This window comes from Myxine glutinosa, unplaced genomic scaffold (assembly GCF_964187855.1).
Source record: "Myxine glutinosa unplaced genomic scaffold, kmMyxGlut1.1 SCAFFOLD_386, whole genome shotgun sequence".
Taxonomy (NCBI): domain Eukaryota; kingdom Metazoa; phylum Chordata; class Myxini; order Myxiniformes; family Myxinidae; genus Myxine; species Myxine glutinosa.
Window position 1 is genome coordinate 173018 of NW_027616492.1, and position 20738 is coordinate 193755.

The 20738-nt window shown below is 42.5% G+C and overlaps 1 protein-coding gene across 2 annotated transcripts in view; it reads left to right on the forward strand.

Annotated features, from left to right (window-relative positions):
- LOC137435099 (transcriptional coactivator YAP1) overlaps nucleotides 1-20738 on the forward strand; it is a 125652-nt gene that overhangs the window by 74174 nt on the left and 30740 nt on the right. For both annotated transcript variants that reach the window (XM_068128565.2, XM_068128566.2), the window contains exon 3: nucleotides 16164-16283. In XM_068128565.2, coding sequence (XP_067984666.1) covers nucleotides 16164-16283 — 120 coding nt within the window. The remainder of the gene's footprint in view (nucleotides 1-16163; nucleotides 16284-20738) is intronic.

Sequence of the window (20738 nt, forward strand, 5' to 3'; positions counted from 1 at the left end):
CCAACTCACCCGATTCCACTCGAACGTTGGCCAAATCGCGCTACGCTAGATCAATGATGGAAAGGACACAACGACTGGGATAAATGAAACGACGCAAGGGGTACAGTTCTCAAGACCTCCGGAGGAGGATATAATTAGTGGTGGAGAAAAGGGGTAGATTACAAGGTAATGAGGTAAAGACACAGAAGAGATAGGCACTTAGACACAATCTTATCTATTCCAGACAGACCACAGACAAACGGAACAAGACTGACTTACACAGGGATTGATGGCAGGGAAGGACAGGCAGTCGATAGCACAAGGTGCACCTTGGCTCAGGGACAGGATAAAGCACGGTCCAGTCCAGAGATGCGGGGAGGTGTCACAGCGCTCGGAGGTGGCGTCCTTCTCTCTCCAAGCTCAGGGCGCATCTGACGTCACCTCCCTCTTCCTGCGCATGCTCAGCGGGGAGTCACACGCCCTCGGCTCGTTGGCTCCGCCCCAGATGGGACCGGTCCGCCGCTTCTATTGGGTGTGGGGGTTACCGGGCTCCGCCCTTGACGAGGAGCTGACAGCGAGCCCCTACTTGGTAACCCCGTCGAGCACATGCTCGATGGCGGCTCGTTGGAAAGGCCTGGTGCACTCCCAACACCCCCTACCAACCAAGCCGGAGTGAGGACGCACACTCCCCGCGCCGCCGCCGTTGTTGTTGTTGTTGTTGTTGCTGAACCGCGAGGAAGAGCTGCGGGGAGGTATTGGGAGGTCCTAAACTTCCTAACGGTGCCATACAATCACATTCTGGTGCAACGAAGAGTCAGAATTAATGGAACCGAGTCCTTAACTGACATAGACTAAGAATAACTAGCAAGATGTCCTATAGTTGTCTTACATGAGATGCGGTGGACCTGGGTGCGACATTTAATGGGGGAAATAGGGGGAGGTCGGGTCTACAGAGTGTTGTTTACAGAAAATGGGACTAGGGAATGGGGGATTGGGGATAGTTGGGAAGTATTGAGGAAATAGGGGAATATTTACAAGCGGATATGGATGGATGTAAATCCCATATCCGCAACAATATATATAAATTTTTTCCCCATTTTCATCTGGGCAATATCTCGGGCACCTTTTGAGTTAGGAAGCTGATATTTGGACAGGATAATGACCAAATGATTTGGCTGTAAATGGTATTTTTGATGTATTGATTGATCAATTAATTATTTAATTTATCGATTAATTTCTTGATTAATTTTCAAAAGGTTACAGATTCAGATGAAACGGTCGTGGTTCAGGTATGTATGCTATGAGCCAATTTGTTAAGTAAATTTAGTATATTGCGATTATTATTTATTTTAATTACACAATTAATTATTGTACACCACTCCCTCCTAATTCGTGTTGGCTTAGCGGTTAGGGTGCCGGCTTGGGATCCTAGGATCCTGGGTTCGAATCCCGTTCGATCGCTGAATTAATGCCAGGAGGGTTGACTCAGCCTGTCATCCTTCCGAGGTCGGCAAATTGAGTACCAGCTTGCTGGGATGAATGATCACGGTGTGTACCCCGATTTAGAATAGGTACACCGTATCCCTGCGCATCTTAAGAGCGTGACCAAGGGTTGGCGTCAGGAAGGGCATCCGGCCATAAAAACATTGCCTCAAACAGGGAACCATGATTGTCATGGGGCCCGCAAGGCTAACCCCTGCTCTAGCGGGGAAAATGGCCTTAAAACGATCATTCATTCATTCATTCACTCCCTCCTAATTCCGTCTACATGTGATGCATGGCAGCATCGCCACTGGACAAAGGCATGCTGGCAACGTCGCGTGCTAGAGGATATGTTATTAATTTTTTTGGCATGGGGGCAGTGTACTTGGAATGTAGCTCTGCTTGTTTATGTCCGTCTGTCTCCTTTTTCGAATTTCCCGGCCAAACCGCCTGGCCGATCCTGCTGAAATTTGGCAGCAAGGTTCCGCTCCTGACTGGTAATGGGGATTGCAAAGGTCATTCCGGTCATGTGACTTTAAATATAGGAAAATGGCGGACTTAGTAAATTGCTTCAAAAATCTTCTTCTGCAGACCAATCAGTCAAGATGCTACTAAATTTGGGTTACAACATTGAGACAGGGTCCTGATGTTAAATTGCAGAGGACATGGTGATCACGTGACCAGAAGTGTCAAAATGGTTGACTTGGTCATTTTTTTTGAAAATCGTATAAATGCCTTCAATTTTTGGTTGACCAGTGGTCCTATTTTCAATGCTTTTATTTCTGTATTCTTTTTTATTTTTATTTTTTTGCAAAGACTTTAACAGAGATAAAACATTTTCATTAGTAAAACAGCAAATGTAGCCAATATGTGGTTGCAGCAAAAATAGTTTGTTGTCCAATATGTCTTATCATGTGATAATATAATGCTGAATTTTCACAAGGCAAGACTAAGGAGTTTCAAAAAAGACTTTCAAAATGAGTACAAGAAGGGAGATGCTAGGCAGAGTAAAATGAGTTTTAAAAAGTGTGTGTGTGCGTGTGTGTACGTGTGTGCTGGTGTGCCGCGTTGCAAATTGACCCAGTTGCATGTATGGATTATCATGATTCCCTCATTGAGCAATAAATACATTGCTTCTCATGCACATGGTAATAGTGTACTATTCTGGAAAGGAGCACAGCAGGAAGCAATCAGTAGGTTGTAATCTGGGCATGCCCGAGGTCTTCAACATCCAGCTAGGCTATGATGAGAGAAGGTTTGAATGACAGATGTTAGTATTCACTATGCCTCACTCGGCAAGCCAAGGATATGAGCTATTATCTCATCAGAGGTTGCAGCTTGTGCGGCTAGATTTGTATTGCCAAACATCTTGTGGATTTGCCGTGCTTGAGGGTATTGGCTGCCTTATGCAGTCTGGGCGTGTGCAGATGCTGTTGGATGCCAATGTACCACAAGTAATGAGCGGGGCATGTGAGCCTCTTTGGCCAAACAGTGAGTGTATGCTAATACAGTTTAAAAGCAATCAAAATTAAATCATTGAGCATGTCGCAATTGTCGCATATGAAGATGCAGCATAAAGTTAATCGCCTTTTGGCGTTTTAAACTGTGGATTAAATATGTGGCGTGCAAGCCAAGATGGGTGGTGCACTATCACTTATTACATCGATCCCCAGTTGATGATTCCATATGTACCCCTCATGTATGACACTCATCCACCAGGCATGAAGAATGGATTTGAATCACTCAATCACTCAATCACTCAACACCAGAATCCCTGGTGTTGGGCTAGCGGCTAGGGTGCCGGCTTAGGATCCTAGGATCCTGGGTTCGAATCCCGGTCAATCGCTGAATTAACGCCAGGGGGGTTGACTCAGCCTGTCATCCTTCCGAGGTCGGCAAATTGAGTACCAGTTCACTGGTAATTCCCTGCTTGTCGTTAAAGGCGGCAAAAAGGGTTGGCGTGAGGGAGGGCATCCGGCCGTAAAACATTGCTTCAAAAAGGGGACCAAAAAACAACAACAACCACGGTTCCCGAAAAAGGCCAACCCCCGCTTGCGGGGAAAAATGGCCTCTAAAGGTGTTTTTTTTTTTTTTTTTTTTAATTCATTGTCGTCATTGATCATAACCTTTTCATTTGCATCATCATCATTACTGTTAATATTGTTTAATTATATCCTTAAATTTGATTGTGTGAGAGGTAGTTCAAGGTTGGCATGAACTTTTTAATTCCAGAAAATCAAAAAGTAAACAGGAATTGATGAAACTTCACCTATTTCTTGATGTAGTCCCCTGCGATACACATACGCACTTGTCCTATGAATGTGGTATGGTCGTGATGCCATCCGCATGGAAGTCATTTTGACGGATACACAGCCATTTCAGGACACGTACTTTCACGTCTTCTTCATTTGCAAACTTCATCCCACCAAGATGTTCTTTGTGGTCACGAAATGAAAATCGTAAGGTGACAAGACTGGACCGTATATAGAGCATAATTTAAAACATCCCAAACCATCTCCACTCGATTATTAGTGGTCACATTTGCCATGCGAGGGCGGTCATTGTCGTGTAGCAAAGCCGCGTCGCATTATATCACCCGGGCGACTTCAGCGTATTGTTTGTCTTGCTTCATTGCGTAATAAGTCTCTGCAGTACTGTGGGTTGATGATTTTCCCATCATCAATAATTTCCACATTAAGACTAAACCATTAAGGTCCCAAAACACTATTGCCATATAGGCTTTCTGCATCATGGCTAAACCTTTATTTTTTTTATTTTTTTTTAGTGTTGGGACCAAGAATATCTCTACTGCATAACAACTCACTTTGACTCTGGCCTGAAATGTTGTGCTCTGATCTCATCACAGGTCACATTCTTCCTCATAAAACCATCTCCCTCCTTCTGACAGTGTTTCTTGATGTACGCTGTTTCAATGACCATGAGAGTTGCCTTTTGATCAAATTTGAGGTCCGTTGGTGCCCACCTCTGAACTCTTTTGATAGATGTGCATTAGCCTTGAACTGTGGGAATGACTGACGGTTTCCACACTTCCAACGCTAACATCCAAAGCGGCACTTTTGCAATGGCATAACCTGCCCCAGATTGCTCGGTGAGCATGCGCAGAAACCCCTATAGTGACGATGTAAATTTGTGCTGCCTAGACTTACTTCGTGCCTGCCAGATATGGATTGTAGAATTAAACGACTAAGAATACTTTTAAAGCCGAGAAAATTTGTAAATGTACCAGCGAGAGAGTTGTGCCTCCGCACAAGGAAACGGTTGAGAACTTCCTGATTAACCAGTCCAAAACGTTGATATGTTACCATCGTCCATATTACAAAAACTCCCGATCATGTGAACCCATGAAAGGCCGAAGATTTGTAGATTGTGCGTTCTAACCAAACCTTTTGTGCTTTTTATACACCGATAGGAAGGTCATACCTGGGGGCTGTCGATGCACAGCGCAAGTTTTTTTTTTTTTGTTTGTTTTTCTGTATACAAGATCGAGGCTCGTGAAAGAGCGAACATTAATCACACAGAAAGACAAACCGACACATAAAACAAATAACATCGGCAGCGGTAGACAAGATGGGGAGAGAGGGGGAAGGACACAAACACAACATTTGAGAGCAGGGACCGAGAGACATGGAGACATCGAGAGATCTGTGGGAGGGAGAGGGCTTTGGGGGGGGAGGCATGGGAAGGGGGGGTGGGAGAGGTATAAAACATGTGGACACTGCCAGGACTTCCAGGAAAGAAGTTGGAATTTCAAACAAGGTGGATCTGGGGTGAATTAGTGGGGGTAGAAAAGATCAAGGTTTTGGATGGGGGAAGATAAGAGATGGTGGTGAACAGCTGTTTTAAAGACCTGGAGGGAGGAGTGGGATTGAAGGGAGTGTGGGAGTTTGTTCCAGAGGCGGGAGAAAAGAGGAATGAAAGAGTGAAGGTGAGCAGAGAGCCGAGATTTCGGCAGTTTAACCATCAGAGGGTTGCTGGCAGATCTTGTGCAACCTGTAGGAATATTTGGGGGACAGAGCACAGAGAGAGCTGGGGGAGCAAGGCCGGAGAGGAGTCGGTAGAAAAAAAATTATTATTAAAAAATATATATATATTTATTGAAATTAGCCCTAAGCAAGGCTGAGGGCCACTAAATGTGGAGTACTACAGAAAAGAAGAAGAGGAAAGACTGGCAGAACCTTCACCTAGTCCCAAAACAAGGAAATGTCTTCACAGGACCACCGTGCAGGAGGGATTAACTCGGCCAGGCAGAAAAATAAATGTTCCTACTTCCATTGGGTGTTTTTTACGAGGCACCATCTCTGTTCTGGATGGCCATTGGCTCCCGAAGGGAGCCCATCCACCCTTTGTCTATTTACTATTTTTACTATCAATCATGTTTGTGAGGAATTGTGTCAATTGTTTTTATCAATCATTCCCTGTGTCGCAAGAGTTGACGAACAGGGTTGGTGGCAGGAAGGCCATCCGGCCATAAAATATGGCTTCAAAAAGGGGACCATGGTGCCGGAAAAAGGCCAACCCCTCCTCTGCAGGGAAAAAATGGCCTCCAAAGGTGGTTCATGTTTGTGAGGAAGTTGTAGCCTGGTGTTGGTTTAGTGGTTAGGGTGCTGGCTTGGGATCCTAGGATCCTGGGTTCGAATCCCGGTCGATCGCTGAATTAACTGAGGGCCATGGGGGTTGACTTAGCCTGTCATCCTTCCGAGGTCGGCAAATTGAGTGCCAGTTCACTGGTAGTTTCCTGTGTGTCGCAAGAGGTGACTAACAGGGTTGCCGGCAGGAAGGCCATAACACATTGCTTCAAAAAGGGGACCACGGTGCCCGAAAAAGGCCAACCCCTGCTCTGCGGGGAAAATGGCCTCTAAAGGTGGTTCCATGTTTGTGAGGAAGGAGAGGGGGGATGTGAGAGTCTGTGTTGTGTGAGCTGTGAGGGCCGTTATAAATTTTTTAAAAATTGTTTGGTTCTGGGGACATGAGAAATTATACTAGATTTTTGCACCTATTTGTGAAAAGAAGAAGTGTTCGTTTGTGCGTGTGTGAATATGTGTGTTATAACCACTGCCGCCACTAGCTTAATTGTATTAACAGGAAATCGTAGGAACCCGACTCCAATCATCCATGTACATTTCGCATGTTCCGATATTCTCGTGTCAGATTTGCATTCAGGAACACACCAATTATGGTTAACTATTTTGAAATTGCCACTCTTTCATATAAATGCTGACATTTATGTCAAAAAACGATTTGAATCACAGACGTAACATTAGCAGAAGCGAATCACTGAATACGCTTGTACACAGCACATGCGTGAAAGGCCTTGTTTAGCATTCGTATGTCATTGACAGTCGCTTATTATTCAGCAATTTCCCAAATGGTAGTCTGTCATTAATTGTCTGAAATTAGCTGTTCAGCACTTTTCATGTCTGCCTATGTGACAGTAGTAGGTTTCATGGGAAAATGCTCAAGATCTTTCACAAATTCATTCATTCATTCATTCAGAAAGTTGGTTTCCTGTTCATTTCAGCTCCTTCTACGTTCTCTTTCACAAACAACGTCATTATGAACCTCCATTCCCAACTGTACGGGATTATGTTCGTGGTCTTTGTGGTTTTATCCACGATGCTTTGACCAGCATTATCACTTCCTGTATAACTTGCTTGGGAAGACTATGGCGATTACACACAGTTTTGACATTGAACCATTACTGGTCCCCTTCCGGTTTCACCAGAGAGGACTATAGGTTTGCTCTTTGTCTGTCCGTCGCACCTGTGGTTTTTTCAGACTTTTTTCCCCCTTATTCTTTAACATATTGAACTGAAACTTGGTACATGGCTTTTGTATGATAAGTTACAGAACAAGTTGGAGTTTCAGGGCCTTTCAGCAATTTTTCAGAGCTATGCCCTTTTTGAACTTTAAAAATATCACATTGGTAACGGACATGTATTGCAAAGCAACTCTCGATCTTGCTTTACGTGTTATATAATTATAAAGTTCACACCAACCTTGAATGGCCCTCTTACATTTATTTGCGTGTTTTTCTGTGAGGTATGCAAGGGTCATGCTTAAATATTTTTTTGGTGGCCACCCGTACAGATTTTTTTGGTGGCCCACATTATTTGATGATTAATCCGAGTGATTTTTTAAAAAATTATTGTTGTTAAATAGGAACAACTAGCTTCACTTTTGAGCGCCCGAAATTCCCAGGCAAACGCTATAACGCACCAGGTTTACAACCTGTGCGTTAATAAAAACTAGAACGCCACTCAGTAGAGAGCATACCTCCGCCTTGTTGGCCATATCACTCAATGGTGAAGAATCACTTAAAAAAATTATAGTAGCTGGATCCGAATCGAGATCTTCACCAAAATCTAATCGTTTCGTCCTTGTCACATACTTCATCCGAATCTTGTCTCTCTGCCAAATTTCGTCAGAATCCGTCCACAACGTTTTGAGATATTTTGTTCACCAACGGACAGACAGGGGTGAAAACATAACCTCCATCCACCTTTGGTGGTGGAGGTAAAAATAACAAAGGGGATTTTTTTCCCCCCCAACTATGCTGTAGTCTGACACTACCAGCGTCAGTGGTATCGAATCGGTGGTGTTTCCAAGTGTAAGCTAAAATGGCAATCCATTATTTACAGTTAATTATCTTTTAAACCTAACATTAACTTTAACTCTCATTAACTTGGGGGGTGGGGCATGAGTAAACTACCAAGATCCAAATTGACAAAGTTCACAATCTTCAAAACAGATTTGACACAATGAAAACACAACAAAAATCCATGTAGGGTAACGTAAAAGACACACTTGATTTGGAAGTTACGAGTGAAACGTCATTGTATATTCAGAGCCAATGATAGCTGTCATTGTATAATATATATAATATACAAGATATAATTCATCTTTCAGATGTTACCTAATAATGGACCAGGGAAGTTGGTCGTCCATAAAACCTCCTGCTCTGTTCAAGGATAAGTTATTTTTCCAATTAGAGGCAAACACATTTGGCTGAGAAACTTTGTTTAGAAAACGGAATCTCCCTCGTAATTTATTGCCTGCCTACGCATCCATAGCTGGGAAGATTGCTTTCAGTTATTACAGCATTTTATTGACATAAAATAAATGAATACTGAATAACAACGTCCCAAATTCAAAATAACATCCTTTGGACCAAATTTTCATTAGTCTTATCGACCTTATGGTATACCTGCCTGCTGTACTTCGTGAGCATTAACTTACCTTTCACCAAACACATATGTATTTGGACCTGTACATTAATTATTATTATTGCCAAATGTTACTGATACTATTATTGTTGTTAATATTATTATTGTTAATTACCTCTGCCACTGAACCTGGATAGAGGTTATGTTTTCACCCCTGTCTGTCTGTCTGTCTGTCTGTCTTTCTTTCTGTTTGTTTGTCTGTGAACAAGATATCTCAAAAAGTTAGGACGGATTTGGATGACACTTGGTGGACCGGTTGGGTGTGTGACAAGGACTAATCAATTCAATTTTGGTGAAGATCTGAATATGGATTAGGATACGAGAAATATTTCATTTTTAAGTGATTCTTCACCATTGAGTGATATGGCGAAAAGCGATATATAACATGATATTTAAAAAAGTTATGAACGAGTTATGAATAAACTAGGTGGATGAGTTGGTTAGGTGACAAGAACAAGCTGATTCGATTTTGGTTCAGGTCCGAATCCAGATCCGGCCTGTCATTGGGATATAAAACATAAACTGTTCAGCCTCGCAGAGGTATGTGCTCCACTGCGTGCCGTTCTAGTTACCATATGCTTTGTTACAATGTTGTCTTTGCTCCAGTGAGGCTCCCACTGGAAGCCTATTGTTCCTGTAGATTATTATTATATAAATTCGTGGAGACGATTCTGAGAAAACTGTTATGGCTAGCTCTACAAAACTTTAACTGATTATAGATACCAATGGAACTTAGTGCATCATGAATTTTGTTTTTCCAGTTTTGACTTGCATTGGCTACCATTGCCAATGATGTTATAAACGTTAAACATCTTCTCTAGAACTGCTGAATGGATCAATGTGAAATTTTACAAATATGATTGACTTGCCATGTGGATAAAGGTTTGCAAACAAACAAACAACCCCCACCCAAAAAACGTAATTAGTCATGTGGTTTGGCAGTCATATTGGATTTAACAATAAAACTTTAAAAATCCATCCTCAGAAACCGCTTATTCGATCGATACGAACCTTGGAGCATGTATTTATACAGTTGTGGTCAAAAATATTGGCACCCTTGCACTTTTTTCAAATAACTGAAAATTTTCTTGAAAAATACGTTTAAATTGACAAAAGTATTTGGTCTCCACAATTCTTTGTTTCACTGTTTAATAATATTACAGAACCTTTGTTTTTTTTTATTCAGAACTTAATATATCCTTTTAAATCAGAAAATAACAAGAGAAAAATGACCACAGTGGTGTAGTGACCAGCTGCGACGTGTAGAATCATGAGGATATCCGTTGCAATATGCGCTACCAAATTCGACCAGTCATTAAATTATTCGCATGCACTCGCGTCTTTTTGTCTTTCAGCTAAATTTATTCTGGTTTCTTCAAACAAATCGCGATTTTAGTCCGCGATGTTCTTACCTCATACCAACGTACGTCCGAGTGTATGCGCATGCGCTATTCAAAAAGGCACCCAAACAACAAGAACAACACCGTGGTCCTCTCATAGAGCTGCTCGTCGCAGCTAAAAAGAAATGGCATTGACAAAATTATTGACACCCTCGACTGAATATTTGGTAGCACACACAGCCTTTGGACAAAATAACTGCAGTCAAGCGCTTCCTAAAGCCATGAATGAGCTTCCTACACCCCTCTACTGGCAGTTTGGCCCACTCTTCTTGTGCAAACTGCTCCAGTTCTCCCAGATTTGAAGGGTGCCTTCTCCCAACTGCTGTTTTCAGATCTCCCCACAGGTGTTATATAGGATTTAGATCTGGACTCATTGCTGGCCACTTCAGAACAGTCCAGCATTTTGTCTTGAACCATTCATTGGTGCTTTTTGAAGTGTGTTTGGGGTCATTGTCCTGCTGCAAGACCCATGACCTTCGACGGAGACCCAGCTTTCTGACACTGGGTTGAAAATTGCGCTCCAAAATGCCTTGGTATTCTCCTGGTTTTATGATGCCATGCACACATTCAATGCATGCAATGCCAGAGGCAGCACAACAACCCCAAACATCAATGAACCTCCTCCATGTTTGACTGTAGGAAAGGTGTTCTTTTCTTTGAAGGCTTCATTTTGTTTTCTGCAAACATAGAGATGGTGTGCTTTACCAAAAAGCTCTAATTTGGTCACATCTGTCCACATGACATTCTCCCAGAAGGACTTTCGCTTGTTCAGGTGTGTTTTGCAAACTCCAGTCGGGCTTTCTTATGTCTCTCTCTCAGCAGTGGGGTCCTTCTGGGTCTCCTACCATAGAACCCCCTTTCATTGAGTTGGTGACGGATGATGCAAGTTGACACTGTCGTACCTTTGGTCTGAAGGTCAGCTTGAATCTGTTTGGCAGTTGATCGAGGTGCTTTCTCCACCATTCGAACAATCCTTCGCTGCAATCTTCGACCAAGCTTTCTCTTGCGGCCACGCCCAGGGAGGTTGGCTGCCGTGCCATGGGCCTTAAGCTTCCTGATAACATTGTGTACGGTGGACACAGGAACATCAAGGTCTCTGGAGATGGACTTGTAGCCTTGAGATTGTCCAATGTCCATACTTGGCTACAATCTTGTGTCTGACCTCAGACAATTCTCTGGTTTTCTTTCTTTTCTCCATGCTCATTGTGGTACACACAGTGACACAAAACAGCAGAATGACTCCTGTTCTCTATTCAAAGTGTTTGAATGAGTGATTTTTATATTGCAGGCACCTACAACTCACTACAGGTGAGTTCAATTCAAAAACAAAGGAGAATCACCTGCTTGAAATATAATTATTTCTAACAACTTCTAAAAGGTGCCAATAATATTGTTTGGGCCATTTTAGGATTTCTGTGTGGAATAAGCTATGATTTTGTAATATTTTTGCACCTTTTTTTTTTGTTTTGTTCCACTGCAAACCAAAGAAACACATATGTGGATACCGAAAGATTTTTTTTATTTCAACGATTTTCTGGAAGAAATGGTGCATTATTTGAAGAAAGTGATGATGATGATGTGGGATCAGCTGGTCAGAAGGAGAGGAGATTGTAAAATCCCACTGATGTGGGAAAAATATTTGTAAGCTATGACATCATCAGTCATGTGGTATAGTGGCCATCTTGGATTTAAGGAAATCCTTTAAACATCTTTCTCCAGAACTGCTGAACGGATCAATACGGAACTTCATATGCATGTTTAACTACACATGTGGAATTTTCTTTGCAAACTATGACATCGTCAGTCGCATGAGTTGGCAGGCACCTTGGATTTAAGGAAAAAAAATTGAAAATCCATATCTCCAGAACCGCTTATATGATCCAAACCAAAATTTAGATATGATCAACTACCCATGAGGAAAATTTATTGAAAATGATGAAATCATCAGTCATGTGGTAAGGCGGCCATTTTGCCTGGAAGCCTACCATCCCTGCTCGCAGTTGTAGTTCTTTTTTGTTGTTATTTTGTAATAAGAATGCCATGCCGTGAAAAGACATTAAGCTGCTCTATGCACCTTAACATGGCGCGTGTTTAAAACATCGGAATTCTTCCAGATTATTTGTAGTTAATTATCCTTGTCAACTCAGGAGGTCATGATGATAATTTTGGTGTTTCACATTCGACATCAGCTCCAGTAGAACTCCACAAAAGCATGCGTCATACACACACACACACACACACACACACACACACACACACACACACACACACACACACACACACACACACACACACACACACACACACACACACACACACACTCTGGGGGTGTCAGAAGTCAGGTACTGGAGTGGTTTACTGGAAAAACCCTCACCAGATAATGCAAAACCAGAGCATTCACTACCCCTTTAAACTCCCGTGCAGTGTACTGGAGGGGTTTCATCGAATCACTGAGTCAGAGCCTGAAGGATTTATTTAATGTGGTTGTGGTGCAGCACAATGGGCAAAATGGCCTCCTGCATCAAAGTTCCTTGTTGAGATTTATTGGTCTCGTATGGAAGTTGAGGAAGGATGAAAGTGACTGGTTGAGAAGAGTGATGGAAATGAATGTAGAAGGAAGTAGAGGACGGGGAAGACCGAGAAAGACTTGGCTAAAGATGGTGGAAGAAGAAATGCGGGCAATGAGGTTAACAAGGAGAGATGCAGAAAATAGGGCAAAATGGAGAAGATTGTCATGGGGACCGCAAGGCTAACCCCCGCTCCAGCAGGGAAAATGGCCTTAAAATGCATGTTGTTGTGTTGTTGTTGTATGGAAGTTGGCACAAACTTCACCACGACCAACAAACATGTTTACAGGTTTTGTATTTGTGTGCAGCAGATTCACATCTTTACTTCATGCAATGTAAAGACTGCACTTCGGTATTTTCCATGAAGTTCATAGGAGGGAACACCGATGGGAAAATCCAACAATGGACGCTATTTCCTTATTTACCGACATAGACAGACGTTCTCCTGCCCAGCCGACATCTGATCACGATAATGCGCTTGCAAGTTTTTGCACCCTGCTAATTTCTACAAAAATACCCCATCAAAACAACCATGGGAGTTATTCACATAATCGTGGTCATGATACTGTTGCGGATATGGCATTTGGCCTCAATATCCGCTTGTAAATACTCCCCTATTTCCCCAATACTCCCCAACTATCCCCAATCCCCCATTCCCTAGTCCCATTGCCTGTAAATAACACTCTGTAGAACCGACCTTCCCCTTTTTCCCCCATTAAATGTCATGCCCAGGTCCACCGCATCTCACGTAGACAACTATAGGACATCTTGCTAGTTATTCTTAGTCTATGTCAGTTAAGGACTCGTTTCCATTAATTCTGACTCTTCGTTGCACCAGAATGTGATCGTATGGCACCAGTAGTGAGTTTAGGACCTTCCCATACCTCCTCCCATCTTCTTCCCCAAACAACAACTACCAACAACAACTACAACAACAACTACAACAACTACAACAACGGCGCGGCGCGGGGGGAGTGTGCGTCCTCACACCGGCTCGGTTAGCCGCCATTGACCATGCGCTCTGACGGGGTTACCACGAAGGGGCTCCCTGTCAGCCCCTCGTCAAGGGCGGAGCCGGTAACCCCCCCCGCACGCACCCAATGAGAAGCAACGGACCGATTCCATCTGGGGCGGAGCTAACTAGCCGAGGGCGTGTCACTCCCCGCCGGATATACGCGGCCACTTACCGGACGTGACGTCAGATGCGCCCCCAGCTTGAAGAAGAGCCAGTCACCACCTCCAAGCGCTGAGCGAGCTCCACGCCTCGACCCGGTATTGCAGTACCTCCGAGAACGGTGCACCCCCTCCGAGAACGGTGCACCTTGAGCCATCGACTGCCCGCTTTCCTTGCCATCAATCCCCGTGTGAGTCAGTTTTTGTCCTGTTTATCTGTCGTCTGTCAGGGAATAAGATAAGTGTGTCTAAGTGCCTGTCTTTCTATGCTGTCCCTCTTGTCGTTGTAATCTGACCTTCCGCCCTAATATAACCTCCTCCGGAGGTCTTGAGAACTGAACCCTTGGTGTCGTGTCATTTTAATCCAGCCGTTGTGTCTTTTCCATCATTGATTTAGCATAGCGCGATTTAGTCAACGTTCGAGTATAATCGGGTAACTTGTGCGGACACGGCGGCCATTCCGCTCGGCCCACCATAACATCAAAGTCGTGTCTGTAACAATACGTTAGCATTGCACCCCATCCTGATGAAATGGGTTAAGAAATGAATCGGCATATCAGAATAGCATCTCGATTCCCTATAATCGCAGCATGTTTTTCTAACGACAAAAATACACTAAGCCTCTGTATGGGTCGTTGCAAAAAAAAGAAGAAAAAAAAAAGGGATTTCCATGCAATATGGAAGGAGTTTCACCCATGTGAATGTAAAGTGCTTATGCTCACCAGAACTTGGTTTTTCCATGTGAATTTTTGTGAATAAAATTATTTTGAAAGTGGCAATTAATAGTGGCCACACAGGCCACCCAAGATGTTTTTGGTGGCCCGGCAGAGTTTTTGGTGGCTATTGGAACCCGGGCCACTGCTTATTTTGATCCCTTTGTATGCAAATTGTCACTGTGCTGATGGCTGATTACAATTAAACAACAAGAAAAATAGCAATTGGTGATTGCAAACCCTCGTCAGGATGTATTTACAGTGGTTTTTCAGGCTTTTGTGTTAAAACAAATATGGCGGCCAAACCACACGACTGATGACGTCATCATTTTTTTTCGAAACTAATTTATTCCTAGATTATGCTCAAGAAATTTCATCTTGATCGGATGAAGTTTTGTAATTGTCGAATTATGACGTCATAATGGAGGCACCTATCACATCATCATTAACATATTTTATTCCCCATGGAGAGTTCTTTACAACGAGCCATGTCTCAATTTTTTTCTATTCAACACTTTCGGAGATATCGAGGTGCAAAGTTTTTCGATTTTTCCAAGATGGCGGCCGAACCACGTGACATATGACGTAATAATTATCATTTAAAAATTCTGCAGGTGGAGCTGCACCTGTGTTGAAAATTTCCTGTCAATCGGACCAACGGTTGCAGAGAAAATCATATTTATTCTGTGCGGACAAACAGACAAACCAACGGACTCAAATGCAATACCCTCTCCTCTGGCGAGGGTAATAACAGATACCTAGCTTTAAATACAAAGGGAGCAGGGTGTAAATCAAATTTGGAAGGGGCGGGGTATTAAACATGAGTCCCAAGAAGGGGTTGGCACCTTGTCAATGGTTCCATGTATTGAATAATTATTTTGGGAGTATTCAAAGAAGGGTAGGGAGCATTTTAAGAGGGACAAAGTGATGTAACCCTTTGTTTCATTCTTGCTAAGGCTCTGAATAAATTAATATTAATCCTAATAATAATAATTATTATTATTATTATTATCACGTCATTATATATAATTTTTTTGTTGTACTTCAATCAAGACATCATCATCATCATATGAAATTACCTCTTGTCAGACACAATATTCAGGGAGCTTAGTGGGAAATTATATAAAATTGTTAAATTAAATTTCCTGTTGGTAGAGGAGGTTGGGGATGCTGACTCGCTTGTGAAAACTTGAGCTGAGACAATCGAATTGAAACAGCTTCAATTGACAAGTTTATTTTGATTCCTAATTTGTTGATTTTTTTCCCCTTCAGCTTGAATAGCCGAAGCAAATTTACATTATGGGATATGTGATCTGATGGATGGTTCATCGAGGCCGACTGACTTTATTTTTTATTCATTTATTTGTTTAAACTCTGCCATTGTGACGGTAGAAGCTTCATATAAAGTGGTTACCTTGACACCGAGCACTGTTTGGTCCCTGCAGTCAGCAGTACGGGGCACCGCCTGGCTCGTATTGAATGGCACCGCCTGGCTTAATGAACCCTTGGGGATGAGCGACCGTGAAATGAACACCAGTAAGAAGTGTGCGGGTCTATTTCTTTATCAGAAGTGGAAATGACAGCTCTGTGTCTGTTTCGTTGTAGGCCCAGGGCCTCTTCCTGAAGGCTGGGAACAGGCGTGTACACCCGAAGGAGAGATCTACTTCATTAACCACAAGAATAAGACCACGTCTTGGCTGGACCCTCGCCTCGAATCTCGTTACAGTAGGTTTTCTAGGGTATTACTCACCATAACTCACCATCTTACCCTTTTGTACTACGTCTTGCTTGCCCCTTCTGATTTTCTCCTATTTTGAGGCTCATTTTATGCAGCGCCCAACCTATAATTGTGCCATAGTTACCCTGCGCTCGCGAAGCGAAAAGCGTGGTTGAGCATTCAGTTACGTACATACGTGTCTGCATTTCAGTAAAGTAAAGTGTGTGCAGTGTCTGCATTTTAAAAATTCATTTTCTCGGCAACCGTGGGTCCGATTGACATGAAATTTTCACCATAGGAGGGCCTCCTGTAGAATATTTTAGTGAATATTATGACATCATAGGTCACGTGGCACAGGCACCATCTTGGAAAAACGTTACACCTCTATATCTCCCAAACCGCTCAATGGGAAAAATGGAAACTTGGCTCATTGTCAAGTACTCCCCATGGGGAATGAGATATGCTGATGATGATGTCATCGGAGCCTTAATTATGACGTCATAATTCGACAAGTACAACACTTGATCTGATCCCTATGAAAAAAAAAATTCCACTGCAACTGTTAGTCCGATTGGCACGAAATTTTCAGAATATGAGCGGCTCCTCCTGTGGAATTTTTTAAATGATAATTATGACGTCATGTCATGTGGTACAGGCGCCATCTTGGAAAAATCGAAAAAAGGTTGCACCTCTATATCTCCAAAACCGCTCCATGGAAAAAAAACTGGAACATGGCTTATTGTCAAGTACTCCACTTGGGGAATAAGATATGTAATGTTAATGATGATGTCATCGGTACTTTAATTATGATGTCATAATTAGACAAGTTCAACGCTTGACTCGATCAGTATAAATCTTTTTGTCTGCAATTCTTGGTCCGATTGACATGAAATTTTCACCATAGGAGGGCCTCCTGTAGAATATTTCAATGATTATGATGTCATAGGTCATGTGGTACAGGCACCATCTTGGAAAAACTTCGCACATCCATATCTCTGAAACCACTCCATGGAAAAAATTGAGACCTGGCTCATTGTCACCGACTCCCCATGAGGAATAAGATATGTTCATGATGATGTCATCGGTGCCTTTGTTATGACGTCATAATTCGACAAATACAACGCTTATCCATCCGATCATTATTATTATTTTTTTCAGCAACTGTTGGTCTGATGGACATGAAATTTTCACCACAGGAGCGCCTCCTCCTTTTGAATATTTTAATGATGATCATGACGTCATAGGGCATGTGTTACAGGCGCCATCTTGGAAAAACCGAAAAATGTTGCACCTCTATATCTCCAAAACTGCTCTATGGAAATTTTTTTAATGTGGCTCATTGTAAATAACTCCATATGGGGAATAGGTGTTAATGATGACGTCATTGGTGCCATAATTATGATGTCATAATTCGACAGGGACAACGCTTAGTCTGATCAGTTTGAAATTTATTGAGCATGATCTATGCAACAATTATTTAGAGAATATACTTTTATGATGTCATCGCTCATGTGGTCTGACAGCCATATTGGATCAAAAAAAAAGAAACGTTCAAAAACAGAAGAGTTGGCTCACACCAAGTTGACTGCGCAGGGTAAGTATTCTATGAATACCATCTAGTTACCCTCGCCAGAGAAGAGGGTATTGCATTTGAGTCCGTTTGTTTGTTTGTCTGCTTGTTTGTCCGCACAGAATAAATATGATTTTCTCTGCAACCGTTGGTCCTGATTGACAGGAAATTTTCACCATAGGTGCAACTCCACCTGGAGAATTTATTAATGATAATTATGACGTCATAGGTCACGTGGTATGGGCGCCATCTTGGAAAAACCGAAAAAAAAATTGCACCTCTATATATCCGAAAGCGCTGCATCGAAAAAAATTGAGACATCGCTCATTGTAAAGAACTCCTCATGGGGAATAAAATATGTTAATGATGATGTCAGTCATTATGCATTATGACGTCATAATTCGACAAGTACAAAACTTCATCCGATCAAGATGAAATTTCTTGAGCGTCGAGGGATAAATTGGTGGAGAAAAAAATAATAATTATGACGTCATAGGTCACGTGGTATGGCCGCCATTTTGGAAAAAACGAAAAACTTTGCACTTTTATATCTCCGAAAGCGCTACATAGAAAAAATTGAGACAAGGCTCATTGTAAAGAACTTTCCATGGGGAATAACATATGTTAATGATGTGATCGGTGCCTCCAGTATGACGTCGTAATTCGACAAGTGCAAAACCTCATCCGATCAAGATGAAATTTCTTGAGCGTCGAGGGATAAATTCGTGGAGAAAAAAAAAGATAACATCCTCGATCACGTGGTTCGGCCACCATATTTGTTTTACCACAAAAGCCTTAAAACCCACTGAAAACACGTCCTAGTGAGGGTCTGCAATCTCTGCTCTTTCTTGTTTGCATTTTGGATCTGAGTTGCTACATCAAGCCTTGTCACAACTTTTTCCATATTCCTGCTTAAGTGGTTTCTGGAAGGGAAAAGCAATCGACATTCTCTATTGCTTGAAAGATGGTGCAAGACTTGTACAATTTTGGCAAAGTTTAGCCTCATGTACCCCAAAGTATATGTTTTGTTTCTGTTGTCCCCACAGCTGGTACTGGCAAGCCCCACTTACTGTTTGCAAGTTGTGTTAAGTTGGTGTGCTGACTGCAAACCCAAATCCTAGCTTGCACCCCCACCCTCCCTTGCCCTCTTTGCTTTTCCATCTGCATCCTGATGCTAAATCATCCTCGGCCTGTGAAACCCAAGATCTCCCATTGGTTTCTTTATGCCTTGCTCTGTCCTTGCTCAAATATGCTTCAATAGGCTCTGTTCGTAATGAAGGACTGTGTGTAAATATATAGGGGAAGAAATGTGTATAATGGCCCCTGTTAAATTGAGAATGTACAAATGCTCAAATTGAGGGTATGATAGGGTGTTTCAGAGGTAATGCATTTACCTTTGAGCTGTCTGGTTTGTTTGACTAACTGTAAACTGCTTGACTGGTGCTTCGCGGGCAGGGTGTTTCATCACAAAGCCGTCCCTCGAATGTACGATTGGCTGGAGATGTTTCTGCTGACATTATAGTTGGTGAACATAAAATATCCTGCGGTGTCTTTTGCGAGGAGTAGGTGAGTTATCGCCAGCATCCTCAACCAACCAATTTCAAATTCTTACCATAATCAGCTCCAGTCAACCGTCAGACGTGGCAACGAAAATAAGTGACATTTTTTTACCCACCACCCATTGAAGTAAATTTCACAAAGCAAAGTGCAAAATAGGACAAATAAGGAGTTTAAAAAACGAGCTGCTTCGTTATTAGCTCAGCCAATCAGAGTGGATCATCACTGGAGCTGCGTATTTACGTTGTTTTCAAAAGGTTCTGGGATGGTAACAAGATTACTATTGGAATGGCAGCATGCTAACAAGGGTTCATGAAGGTACAATATTATCTCTCCAACTTGTTTTCAGAACATGAAGCAAAATGCCTCATTCGAGTACCTATACCGCAAAGTATTTTACACGTAGTGCATTTCGAACAAAGGTGAACAAATGCACTGTCTGGCGGGAGGGATTACGTCTTCGTCAAGAAACTACCTTGCGTAGTCCATGCACACACAGACTTTGGATGAAACGATAATTGTTTTAAAAACCTACTTTATATTGGGCAATTGTTTCATTATATCAATCATTTGTTAACTCAACTGGACTATGTCCAGCTGAGTTTTTGTCGACACCCAGTGTCCGTCGTCTGTCGTCTGTCTGTCTGTCTGTCTGTCTGTCTGTCTGTCGTCTGTAAACAATTCGACGTCTACGCTTTAAAAGTCACAAATATTGATTAAATTTGATGAAACTTATGCAGCATCTTTAAGACATAAACTACAGACTTGGCATTTAATATGGAATATTTTTTTTTTCTTGACTTGGGTTTACTTTATTAACTCAGTATATCAATGTGGTGAGTTTCTTTTACACTTTGGTGATTTATTTGTTAAAAGAACCATGTCACTAATTGTCTGTCGCAGCAAAAAGTCAACAACAGGATTATATTACAGGTGGCGTGGCAAAATGTACGGACAGGTGCATTTGATGATTGGCTTCACAGTCGGGTATACAAGGGTTGTTGCGTTCTGTATTAGTGGAAAACAACTGCTGCACGTCTCCAAAAGTTATTGCCGCTTCCTCTGGAGATGGTCCGTCAACTCGACAATGCTGTTTGTCATGGTGTGGTGGCTTTACGAAATTACGGCATGAAACAGCGTGCTACTGCTCGGCAGTATGGCATCACTCAAGGTCAGGTGTCAAAGATCCTGAAACGAAATGCTCAGAGGGGTGTCCCTACTCCAATACCGAGGCGAGGACGTCCCCGCAGAACCACAAGGAGGGATGATCGCCAGCTGCACCGGTTAGTCCGCAATGGCTGTACCAAGTCAGCTAATCGGCTTCGGGCTGAGTGGC